This window comes from Leptinotarsa decemlineata, unplaced genomic scaffold, assembly GCF_025532065.1.
Source record: "Leptinotarsa decemlineata unplaced genomic scaffold, Ldec_3_MD MMD2_P_RNA_scaffold_5, whole genome shotgun sequence".
Taxonomy (NCBI): Eukaryota; Metazoa; Arthropoda; class Insecta; order Coleoptera; family Chrysomelidae; genus Leptinotarsa; species Leptinotarsa decemlineata.
The window spans coordinates 6,869,675-6,882,607 of record NW_027412532.1 but is presented as its reverse complement, the minus strand read 5'-3'; the positions used below and the strand labels follow the sequence as shown (position 1 = coordinate 6,882,607).

General features: G+C 35.2%; 1 protein-coding gene across 4 annotated transcripts; it reads right to left on the bottom strand.

Moving 5' to 3' along the window:
* Positions 1–1,654: 1,654 nt before the first annotated feature.
* Positions 1,655–5,977, bottom strand: LOC111505334 (NADH-cytochrome b5 reductase 3). 4 transcript variants are annotated; one of them, XM_023160118.2, is made up of 7 exons: positions 5,813–5,960; positions 4,401–4,458; positions 4,135–4,228; positions 3,349–3,477; positions 3,173–3,291; positions 2,064–2,463; positions 1,655–2,007 (listed from the first exon to the last, which is right to left on the bottom strand). In XM_023160118.2, exons 2-7 carry the CDS (start codon positions 4,431–4,433, stop codon positions 1,835–1,837), a joined length of 948 nt encoding a protein of 315 aa, XP_023015886.2. In that variant the 5' UTR covers positions 4,434–4,458; positions 5,813–5,960; the 3' UTR covers positions 1,655–1,834. The 4 variants fall into 4 exon arrangements, with proteins under 4 accessions (XP_023015886.2, XP_023015885.2, XP_023015890.2 ...); XM_023160117.2 differs by lacking the exon at positions 5,813–5,960 and adding an exon at positions 5,666–5,805; XM_023160122.2 differs by lacking the exon at positions 4,401–4,458 and having other exon boundaries at positions 5,813–5,977.
* Positions 5,978–12,933: the final 6,956 nt, after the last annotated feature.

The window sequence follows — 12,933 nt, the reverse complement described above, 5'->3', positions numbered from 1 at the left end:
AAAGTCTACAACTATCTTGAAAATCTATATTAAAAATTAGTCTCAGCAATCTTTTCTGAGCAACAAAAACTCGTGGAAATTCCCTTGCACATCCCCAAGAAATGATATTGAAGCTGATGTGAGAATAAGCCATAGAAAAATAGACATTCATCAATCCAAAATTATCTAGAGTGTTTTTCAATTGTTTGATTGAGTAATACGCGGAATTGAGTTTGTTGCAGACCTTCTGAATATGACCGCTCCAGATCAAATTTTCGTCTAAAGACGTTCCTAAAAACAAGACTTCGCTGGAAGATCGAATACCATTTATTGTGGAAGAGTCACTGCTGAAATTTTTCCTAATAAATGATTTCATTGAAACAGATTTAGATTTAATCAGAATAAGTTTGTTACGTTGACACCAAGCACTGAATTTATCTATTATTTTATTTATTTTGTCTGACAACTCAACTTCGTTTTTGTCGGCCAGTGAGCAAAACTTTGAAAATTGATCGAACTTGCCATTATTTTTTTTTGTTCTTGGGTCCTTTGGTACGATTGGACTGTGATTTTGATGTCATAACCATATACCTATGATTCGTCACCGGTTATGACACTCTTGCGCAAATCTGGATCGCCATTGAAGTCATTCAACAATTTTGGAATGAACTTCGCTGCCACACACTTCATTCCCAAAATTTACGAAAAAAATTGCATAGCAATAGCCAACCGGTATGCCGACTTCCTCAGCATCTTCTCTAATAGTGATTCGACCACTCTCCAAAACAGTTTTCTTCACTTTTTCAACATTTTCACCAGTTGTTGATGTGTTGGGGCGTCCAGGACGGGCGACGTCATTCATATTTTCTCGACCTCCTGTACCACTTGTAAACATTTTAATGACTCTGAGTACAATCACTGTATGCTTAACATTTCAAGTGTTTATGCTGAAACTGTGAACATATGTTGAAGACGAGTGTACCAACGTAAAATTAAATTGCTAATTGAACGTACGTAGCCCATGAAACTTGAAAGTTCACCTTATTTTCTTGAACAGAACTCATACCCACCTAAGGTGTTCTTATACTTCATGATCTGCCTCAGGAGTTCATTCTTTTTAGTTTCCCTAGAATATAAATACTGGCCTCATTTTGTGTTTCATCTTCATATGGAAGTCTTCATAGGTTACCCAGTATCTCGAAGATTGCGTTAGTGACACAGTGAGCGGGCTCAGAGTTATATATTTGTTCGGCACAGATACACTAACCTTAGGATGACGCATCATTTAGGAGGACTCTTACCTCCATGGGCGTTAGAAGTGCATTTTTAAGAACTTCACTTTGTAGAACAATTCAGGATAACACTGACGAAACAAAACATCCACATCCAGAAACCACACTTAATAAAGGATATCCTTACAGTAAAGATCAAAAGACTTGTGACAGAACAATACTATATCGGTCACACCCACAGAGTTTTGATATATAACAAACATATTTTGTATTCTTTTAAAACCATAGCCAAATGAGACGTCACTGGGTTTATTTGGTCGAGTATGAGTAGGAGTGAGCCACAATAAACCCTTGCGGGTTGCGGTGGAGGGTCGAATAAACCCATTCACTTTGGACTTAACCTAATCTAAGTAAATTACGACATTTAAGAATAATGAAATAACTGTTAATTAGATCATTTATTATCTAGTTATCTTAATAATAATATAATTTTTTGAGGGAGTAACATAAGGTGATTTCCATGAAAAATACAACAAAAAAAAAACAGATAACATAAATGCTTGAAAACCCACAAAGTTTTCAAAGTAACAGTTCTCTCAGATAAATTAAATAAACCCTGACGCCTAATATGCTATGCATAACTCTTTTCTGTGGCCAATTTTTTCCAAATTTGGCAAACACGCAAAATTTATCATGGGTGGAGGACCACACATCAGGATTATGGTTTCGTCTGAAGGTGGAAACAGGTGATCCCTCAACATATCTTCGTTTATGAAGCCAGTACTGTACTTCCAGCCTGAAAAAAAAAAAATAGATTCAACAGATTGTCACCAAATATTATTTTTTCTTCACCTTCTGCAGGTCTATCCAAAGTATACCAAAATTTAAATCTGTTTGGAAACACGCATGCCACCTCCTCTATTTCATTTCTCAGCAAAATATCATCTTCGGATTGATTGGCAAACAGTAATGCACATTCAGTCTTATCAGTTGGATCTTTCATAATATGCCTAACTAATTGTAGAATCGGAGTTATTCCTACACCGCCAGCTATCAGATTAACTCTTTTGACATTCATTGTAACAGGAGGATCTTTTCGGAGTTTTTTGATAGAAAATTTTCCGTGACCATTGTATTGAATCCGGCCCGAAGGACCACGAATGTCAATTTTATCTCCAATTTTTAGTGATTCTACGTATTGGGACATCTTACCACCTTCTGGAAATTTTGGATGAACATTCTTGAAGTAGACCTGAAATTTTCATGCCATTAAATTATTACACTACTTGAAGTAGGTGTTTACACGATTCAATAAATAGTTTTTCAAAAAGTTTTGCGTTATTAAACTGATTTGATAACGTTTTTACAAAGACATCAACATTAGTTTTCATTCCTATGTTCCAAACAGAATTTCAAGGTCTAGCGATTTGTTTCATATAAGGTTCTATAACCCCAAAAATCAGAAACTACGATTTACGAATGAAAAAGATTTAGATATAACTGGGGTATCTCTCAAAAAATTCAAAAATTGTCTTGAGTGAGTATGCATCATTAAATGCTAATTTATTTTAGCCTAAACACCGTGATGTACTATTATTATTACTATATCTCTTTCATCATAACATGTAATGTATTGTAAAATGAATAAATTAGTTTTAGAAATGATGATTGTTAGTAATACTGTTGAAGATGCTGTGTAAACGTGGTCATAGTTATACTAGAGTTTATCATAATTCTAAAATACAAAAATGTCTTCGTCAATAGGAATTATATTCTTCCACAAATAAAGTCAATTCTGATTCTGCAGGTATTATTCAGTGCTCATGAAATTTTTTCTACTCTTTTTTATAATCTCAACAAAGGAGTAATTAAAAAAAATAGACAATTGATTATACTCATTAGTCACTCCGATTAGCTAGTGTGCCGATCATCAACCAATTATCATAAAATGATTAACTCACCTTAATGACCAAATCAATATATCCATAATCGTCATCAGATGACACTGGGGTGTATGACCTAATAACCAAATCTTCGCCTATTGTTGCTGATAAATGGATATGTTGCCCTATCGGAAGACCTAAAAACATTCATGAATCACTCATATTTTTCTGAAACTTCAGGAAACATATCTCACCAAGGACCATATCCTTTTCTGGCAGAGCAAACCTGAAATTTCTTGTGTCATGACTAATTATTGTTTTCTCAATCAGAGGTAGTTGATATTTTGCTTGTGGGTCCACAAGTAATATTTTTTTATTTTTACCTGAAGAAAAGAATAGTTTTAATATTTTTCCTGCTGTCAAATAACTAAAATTTTTCAAAGTCATTGTGCTAACCAATGTTGATTGAACGTTTTTTGACAGTTTCATCTGTAACAACTTGTCATAAACAAACGGCTACAATTTCAGAAGCCATAGTGTAGTCAAAATATCTAGAATCAGCAAAAATTTGAACAGAGAAAAAAATGTATAAATCTACCAAGCTGAAGTGAGCCTTCATTTTTTAGTCGGTTCAATTTGGTTCAAATGCGATTATAATCGAAAGTAGTACTGAAATATTTGTGTATAGTTTTCTAGAAAATTATTATGTAATATACGATTGAATCCTTTAAAAAACCCTCAAATTTTAGGAGAAAACAGCAATATGTTGTTAATTCATGACATAAAAAGCATTATGGGAAAGAAAGATTATTGCTTTTTACTTCTCCATCTTTATAAAAAAATGTAGGAATCTTCCCAAATTTGTAATGTTATCTAGATTGATGCTGAAGAGGCAATAAGATAATTGGCAGTGTTTACCAAAGTTAGATTCCAAAAATGAAAGAGTATTAACAGTTATTTGAAACAAAACAATTTTTCTGGGAAGAAAGAACTATTTCTTTTCAGAGCACAACAATAATATATTAATGAAAATACCGTACCTTTGCTGGTGGTCTTAGTAGATTTGGAAGTATATAATCGATATATTACTATTGATGTAATAACAATACCAACACCTAAGGCAACTGGTAAAACCTGAAACAAATTTGAAATAATAACTTTATGAAAATAAGATTACTGAAACTGCAGCAGAATCTAGCTCTAGTAATACACAAACGGAGATAAAATGGTTGAAAAGCATATTCAAAAAAATACAAAAGTTCAAACAGTATTGCAAAACCATCAATTTCATCACAGAAATATTTACCATAAGTGAAGGAAGCTTTGGAAATCTATCCATTTTATAACTTTTCTAAAACTCAAATCTGTAAAAGAAAATAGGACTACTTATTGCCTGCACTGATTTCGAACTATTGTTGGATCACAAATATATATTCATAATTATAGAACAGCTTATTTTTTTTGGCAAGAGACTCAGGCATATTTAATTAGGAGATATACAGAAAGTAAATGAAACTAACAAACTTCAATGAACATCCTTCCATAAAAGAGATGAAAATAATTTGAAGCAACTTAACTGCAAAGTCTGGATAAAAAAATACATTTCAAAACATTGAATATTCGAAATTTCCAATATACACCTTAATTTTTTATATGATCAATATTGATTTTACAATTGAAACGATTATCAATATTCAGTCCTTAGGATTGAATGCTGTGCTTTCCATAACTATATCATCTTTTAAGAGGCCCAAAAGATTATGTACATAACAGTTTATTTACAATTATTGAAACTGAGTTTCAATCAATCAGTGAAGTGGAGTTTCAGTATACTTTTTGAGATTAAAGTTATTAATATAAAGTTATTGTCATGTCTGGCCCATTTTCCTATGAATTTAGGTAAACATATATACATATTTTTTCAAAATTGAACATAAGCACACAGTTACAAACCATTTTTGTAGACTTTTCACATCTACTGAACATTTATCAAAAAACATCTCAACTTTTATAAGGTTTGACATAAATAATAATTGTAGATCCTAGTTCTCAAAATACATAACGTTGACTTATTACTATCTAGGGATTGATAAATAATATTTGTTTTCAATAGGATAACTGGGATCTTTGGAGTGAAATTCTGTTCCTGAATCTGAAAACCATACAACCACCATTTTCGACTACCACATTCTGTCAAGAGATAATCGTAACTCTTTATTAATATGGATTATTTTCATGAGTTCTGAAAAAGAGTTTCTTTGGAAAAGAAAGGGTTTGGCTTTCTACTTATTCATCTTTATACAAAAGATCCCACTTTTTTGTATAAAGATGAATACAAATACACCCCCTTCAATTTAAAAAAGTTATATCTGTTAATTTTCCTATAATTCTATCATCTCAATACTACCATTTCACCTTAAACTTTCATACTTTATATAAAATTATTTGTCAATTGATACTATTCAAAATCAAAAACTATCAAGAGTGAATAGTTCTTCAATTATTCTTGAGCTTTTGAAATGTGTCTATTTTTATATGTGGCTAATATATGCATTTCGAAAGAATTCCTACCTGACTTATGTCTATGCTTTCCATTATTATATAACACAACAATAACTGCTCAATAATTCATGATCTTAGTCAAGTGATATAAATTGCTATCATTTAGATTATAGAAGATTATTATTCATAACGTGTTCACGTTGATCTTTGACTCACCCCACTCGCGAAATTCGCCATATCAAATAAAAAACGAACGATAAACTAAATTATATTCACGTGATCTAAATTCTTTCACTTCAAAAATATTGGAAGTTTCATCGTGGTTTCATATAAATAACCTATTTGCTAACATTAATCACAAAATAATTCCTGTTCCTGTCAATGAGTCACTGTCACAGACAAGTGTGTTTTGTGGTTTGTGCATAGAATAACTATTCTGTGGTTTGTGGTCAGTCACTCATATTCAGTGTTGACAATACGAAATTGTCAAAATCCCCACTTGGGCGGAAAAGTGCCCGCACATTTTGGGTCTTTATTTGAAATTTTTTACAAAATATTCACATTCCATGAAGTTCAAAAAACCTTTACTGCAACCCACTAGTTGAAACTAGAGTCCAAAAACTGAGCATTTATGAACCAACACCATACAGAGCTGTTTCGATCCATCATAGCTCTCGTCAGTGGTGCTAGCCTTAAAGAGCCACGTTTATCTGTGATATTCGTGAGGATTGAGTACGGATTTCTCGATCTGAATAACTTTTTCCAATAACATTTTGACGTATCATGAAAAAATAATTTTCGCTTCACCGTTTGCGCCAACTTGAATTCATTTCTCATCAAGAAGAAGTCAGTCCCAAAATTTCAAAATAATATTCAAAAATTTCAATCCATGGCAACTCTTGTCACGTCAATCCTGAGACACACTGTATTTCTTGCTGGTTTCTGAAATTTCTTCATCTATTCAGCAAGAAGTTCAGTTTAGAAACATTTCTTCTATCCAGACTATCAGGAAAAGCTTCCTAACTTCTTTTTTCAATTATATATTGATGTGAAGCGAAGAATGGAGAACGTTGATAACCTTTTCATTGCTGTTGTTTCATTTTCGTCATCAAACAATATCAAATCTTCATCGGACAAAATTTGTCTGAATGTCGCTCCGAAATATGATTTCCATCATGTATTCAATATAGGTCGGAATGGACATAGACTTAACAGTCAATATATTTAATTTCCCAAATGGTCCTTTTTTGTTATAGATAAGAACCTGCTGATATTATCTTTTTACCGACGGTTGATCAAATCTACTGTCACTTTGTCGAAAAAATCAATAACTTCACTAACTCAAACTGTTCAGTCCTGGTGAAACGTCCAACAAAATGAGTTCCACATACACTAGAAATAATGAAGGGTCCCTTCTTTCATTCAGTGTCAAAGTAGGCAATGTTTTCGGCTTGATCCCCCTGATGACTTCACGTTCAAGAACAAGGTGGTTTTTCCGATCCTACATCATCGTCCTCTTCATTTTCGGAGAAGCTGTTTTGCTGTGGAGTCATATTGATGGAAAAAATTTGGGATTTTCGAAAACAAGCAAATCATACAATTTTGTCATGAATTTTTACTCAATTCTGAAGTTAATCTTTCCAGCCATTGGAACATACGCTACTGTCAAACACGAATCTAACTGGAGGGAGATGTTGTCTGCAATATCACGGATTGACAAAATTCTCACGAGAAGAGTAAATCTAAGAAATATAGATATCAGATGGTACGCCTTTATATCAGCGACTTGTACCTTATTTCTTTCATTGATGGTGATATTCGAATATTTCACCAGAAAATCATCGGTATCAAAAATATTGAAAATTCTAATATACGTCGATTGGTGGATAATAATGTTGCAATTTTTCATTATTGCCACCATCGTCTACCAGTTGGCCTGTCTCCTCAAGAAACGTTACATATATCTGAATGATATTCTCAATGGTATCTGCAAAGAATCAATCAGAATCATTGCTTTGACCAAAATAAGAGAAGCGAAATATATGTACACTCTTCTACATAAATGTGCGGAACATTTTAATATTATTTTTGGAACATACTTCATGTGGTCCTTTAGTTACTCTACCTTCCTATTTCTGCTGATATTTGCTGGATTTCTCGATGGAAATTATTTCGTAGATTTCAGCGACAGAGCGTGCAACTTTTTGTATCTTCTAGTTCCAAATGTGAGTATTTTTAACCCAGGTTGATATTCCAATTATTATGTACTAGCGACCCCAGCCGGCTCCGCACGGGTGCAATGCTGATACTTAATATATTACAGAATGTCTTTTTCACAAGCACTAAAAAAGTTACAATATTGAAATTAACCTGACGTTTGGTACTACCAAAAAGACACTTAGCCAATAATTTATTTGGTTTACCCCATGGTTGTAAGAGGAGGAAAACGCAACAAAAAATTATTTTACGAACAACTACAGTGATACATCGTCATAAATACGAACTGGATTTATTGTTATTTTGTAGTTAGTACCTGCATTAAACGATTAAAGGGTGATAAACAAAACTAATTCATAAATAACAAAACACACAACATTAGAAATCATAGTAAAAGTTCAATGTGTCTACCTTCAGACATTACGCATGCGTCTAGACGTCGGCGCATTGAGCCACGTATTCGCTCAAATATTTCTGGAGTCTCTCTGATTACCCTGCACGCATCAATGATGCGGTTTCTTAAGTCCTCTACATCGCGAACAGGACTACGATAAACCAAATGCTGTAAAAGGCCCCAAATGTAGAAATCGAGAGGATTTTGATCCGGAAATCGAGCGGGTCAGTTCTTTGGTCCTCCTCGACCTATCCACTGATTTGCATATGTTTTAGTTAAATGCTGACGTGCTACTTGACTGAAATGGGCGGGAGCCCCATCATGCATAAAAAATATATCCCTTCTGACGCCCAAAGGAACTTCCTCCAGCAGTACTGGATGCACTTCTCTTAATAATTGAACGTATGCCTCACCATTTAATCGAGGAGGTAGAAAATGAGGCCCAATTAAATCATCCCCAATAACTCCGAGCCACACGTTAAGAGAAAACTGTTCTTGATGGTGAGTTTCGACAATAGCGTGAGGGTTTTCATCAGCCCATATGTGGTAAATAATTAATAATCTTGTCCCGAGAAAAACTGCATTCGTCTGTGAATTCTATCGTCTTCAGAATGTCACAATTTCTTCTAATCATTTCCAGCATTCAATTGCAAAAGTCAAGACGGTTCGGAAAGTCTCGCGGTAACAGTGCCTGTATTCGTTGCAGATGGTAAGAGTTGTTCATTTAAAATTCGAAATACCGTCATATGATCAACATTTAGCTGGAAAGCAATCTTTCTAGTACTGGTAGTAGGTTGTTCTTCAATCAAATTAAGTACTGCTTCCTCAAGCTGTGGTGTTCGTACTTCTCGATGGCGACCACAATCCTGCGTTCTTTTGTCGAATGAACCATATTCTCGTAATCGTTGATGAAGTCGGGCAAATATTCTATGTGACGGATGCTACCTTTGAGGATACATTTCAGCATATCTTTTGGAAGCTTCTAACCCATTCCCCTGCGATATACCATAAACGTAATGCATATCAGCCATTTCCTCATTTGTGTATGCCATTTTAATAACAAGTGAATTAATAAAGTAACAAATTGAGAACAGAACAACAACACACAATTAGTATTAATTCAATTTCGAAAATTGACAAACTGACAGCGTCATACCAATTTAATTGTCACTATTGCTAATAGCGAGCTACTAGATAGATTAGTTTCGTATTTTCGCATTTATGACGATGTATCTCTTAGTTGTTCGTAAAATAATTTTTTTGCTGAGAACTGGTTTATTTTGGGCAAAAACCCAGGAGACACTTTTTGTTTAGGATGAAACAAGCTATCGGAAATAAATTTTCTAATGGTAAATAAATAATAAGACAAAAAGTTACATTGGAAATACATTTTAGGGGTTGCATTTTCCCCCTCTTACAACCATGGGGTAAACCAAATAAATTTCTGGCTGAGTGTCTTTTTGGTAGTACGAAACGTCAGGTTATTTTCAAAATTGTAACTTTTTTAGTGCTTGTGAAAAAATTGTTATACAAATTTTATGTACCCCCTTTGAGGGGCTGTATCTTAACAAGAGATGCTCCAATGAAATTTCTTTATATGACGATGACGAATCACCTCCTTGAATGTTTTACACTTATTTAGTTACACCCTGTATAGAGTACACAATTCTCTGTCGATCAGTAGATATCACAACACAGTAGGTATACATGACAAAAAAATACATGACATTAAAACGGACGAAACTTTTGAAACAACCTAATATATTTCGAAACAGTTGTTTTACCATCGATATAGAAAGAGGCGTAAATCATTTTCTTCAATAATTGGAATCCTCAGCGATCATCTGGTTTATTCAAAGAAAAATCAAATGCCGATCTCATTTCGTATGTCACCAATCTTCGGAATAATCTGTATCTGTATCTGTAGAGTAGGAAGGGTGAGTGTAGGCCCACAGCACTTAGGCCACATGTTACTGTACATCTTCGCGAGGAGTTGTCCTCCTAGATCATCGTCCATCCTGTCTTTTCCAGGAAGGTGGACAGGTCACTGGCAGACATCTCCTTTATATCGGCAGGTGTAGGCCAAGACTCGCCGAACACACTTTCTTATTCATCTACCTGTTCACACATCCTGCAAGAGGTGTGTCCACTAGCCCTTTATTATGGAGGTGATTCCTTAGTTGACAGTGGCCAGTCAGAAATCCTACTGTTAAGCGTAGATTTTTCCTGGTCATCGCCAGATATTTCTTCGGCGCCAGCTTCCCAGGGTCGCCCAGGGTGATCCTGGCAAGATTGCATCCTTTGATTTAATCCCATTTATTTAGGGATTTCGCATGGGTGTGACGTTTGGCTAGTTCCGCAATTGTCGATGTCATCAGGCCGTAGGTGCCACTGGGTCCTAAAATTCTTAGTCCTGCCGCTTCCTTAGCTAAAAAGTCGGCAATGCGTCGTGCCCTGTCGTGCCCTTTAATCCACCTCAGGATAATATTATTAACTACCGAGGCTTTGACTAAATCTTGGTGGCACTCTAGTACTAGCCCCGAGGTAACACGTTGTCTGTTCAAAGCTAATAAGGCTTGTCTGCTATCAGTGCAGATTGTTATGTTTTTGCCAGAAATTCCTTTCCTGATTATTCATTTTGTGGCGATTGAGATACCAGCCAGTTCTAATTGAACCACGCTGGTATTTTTCTCATTCCCCACTTAATCCTCAGGCTTAGTTATCTGGAGTACACTCCATATCCTGAGTCTTCTTTGGTTTTTGAGCCGTCTGTATATATGCTCTGACACTGTGTTCTGTTTTATTTTTATTTTGTAGGGTTTATTAAACACAAACCTGGATTCAATTGCATCACTGGTTGCCTGGTTGAACAGTGAGCGCTTCTCGCCAGAGGCTCAGCCTCAATTGATCCACTCCTACTTCGAGGTTTACACCAGACGTAACATGTCCATCAACGCAACCTCCTTAACGTACAGGTCCAGAGGAGTCAGACCAGTAACTAATTCCATTGCAGCGGTAGGTGTTGTTCTCATGGCTCCTGTGATGTTTAAACAAGCCAATCGATGAATTTGATATAATTTTTGGATAGCCGTTGCTTGTAGAACTTTTGGTCCCCATGCAATGGCTCCGTACGTTAACATAGGTCGTATTATTGCAGTGTAGATCCAGGTGACCACACAGGGTGAAAGCCCCCATGCGCGTCCCACTGTCCCCCGACATTGCTCATGAGCAACATATGCTCTTTTTGCTCTACTTTGTAGAGCTCCATGTTAGCTTCCTGTCGAGGATGATACCAAGGTAGTTCACCTCTTCAGAGAAATTTAATTTGCTTTTATAGATTTCGGGGGGTTGTAAGCCCGATAATCTTCTTTTCCTGGTGGAAAGGACCATCTCAGTCTTCTTGGAATTGATCGACAGTGAGTGTTCCTTACACCATGTTTCTATTAATTTGAGCCCTTCCTGCGCTCTATCACACAGTGTGTTCACTACATGATATCACTGCATGATAACTTTGTCATCTCCATATGCAATTGTGTAGAATCCATTATTGTTGAGTTGATTAATTAGGGTATCCAGCACCAAGTTTGGAATAATACAGTCGATGGATATATTTCCAAGGCCATTGATTTCATCCGTTACTGAAAGAACTGCGATGTTATATCCTGTCAGATTGTTTTTCTTCGTGGATCTTGAACTTTGTCGATACTTTCACCATCAATGTTTGTGTTCCACATGGGTTGAGATCGTCTCCAAGCATTTTTCCATTATATATTAACTATAATATAATATCTATCATCATCTGGAAAACAGATTCAAAGATACAAAAAACCGAGCAGAAAAAGAGCAATACAATATTCATTTACACTTTATTCGGTATAAAAACATTTTCTTCATTCCGACTCATCATAAAGGAAGGGTAATAATTGAAAGTAGTTCGTTAGTTAGTAAATGAGTCAGTAACCATTTAATCAGACTAAAGTGTTTAGTTTTGGTGTAACCTTCAACGAAATGAGTTCGATACGTACAGCAAATAATGAGGGTGCTCTTCTCTCACTGTACATTAAAGTTGGGAATATCTTCGGTTTGATTCCCTTGATTTCAACGAGTCTCATATCGAAGTGGCTTTTTCGAATCTACGTATCAGCATTGCACACGCATAACGGTGCCATCGTATTGTGGAGTTGTGTAGGAGAAAACTTTTTGTATTTCCCAAAATCGAGCCAAGCTTACACATTCGTCATGTACATATATACGATTGCAAAGATATCATTTTCAATCATCGGAATGTATGCCATTGTTAAACATGAGTCGAAGTGGAAGATGCTACTCACTAATATATCTCGTATTGACGATCTTCTTGTCAAAAGAGTTTGCTTTGGCAGTATCAACATCAAATATCACGGTCTGATATCAGCACTTGGGTTCATGCTTCTTTCTTCATTGGTATTGTATGCAAATATTATCAATGAAAGTGAATCGAAGATCCCTATGATATATAACGTTTTACTATCGGTTGTATGGTTGATACTGATCTTGCAAGGTTTCATGATTACATCTATCACCTATCAATTCAGTTTTCTATTCAAAAAACGTTACGACTACTTGGATGTAATTGTTTCTTCATGTGGCCTTGAATCCGTTAATGCCTTTTACTTGAAGGTGAAACTAAATGAAGTGAAACGTGTGAGCATGCTTCTGCATAAAAGTGTAAAGTATTTCAATTCGA

What these genes read in the sequence shown, in the direction of transcription:
- LOC111505334 (XM_023160118.2), bottom strand. Translation starts at nt 4,433, where the DNA reads ATGGATAGATTTCCAAAGCTTCCTTCACTTATG. An exon ending in CAAAGCTTCCTTCACTTATG is followed by an intron (nt 4,229 to 4,400) that starts GTAAATATTTCT and finishes AATTTGTTTCAG; the next exon opens with GTTTTACCAGTTGCCTTAGG. An exon ending in AGAAAAGGATATGGTCCTTG is followed by an intron (nt 3,292 to 3,348) that starts GTGAGATATGTT and finishes GAATGTTTTTAG; the next exon opens with GTCTTCCGATAGGGCAACAT.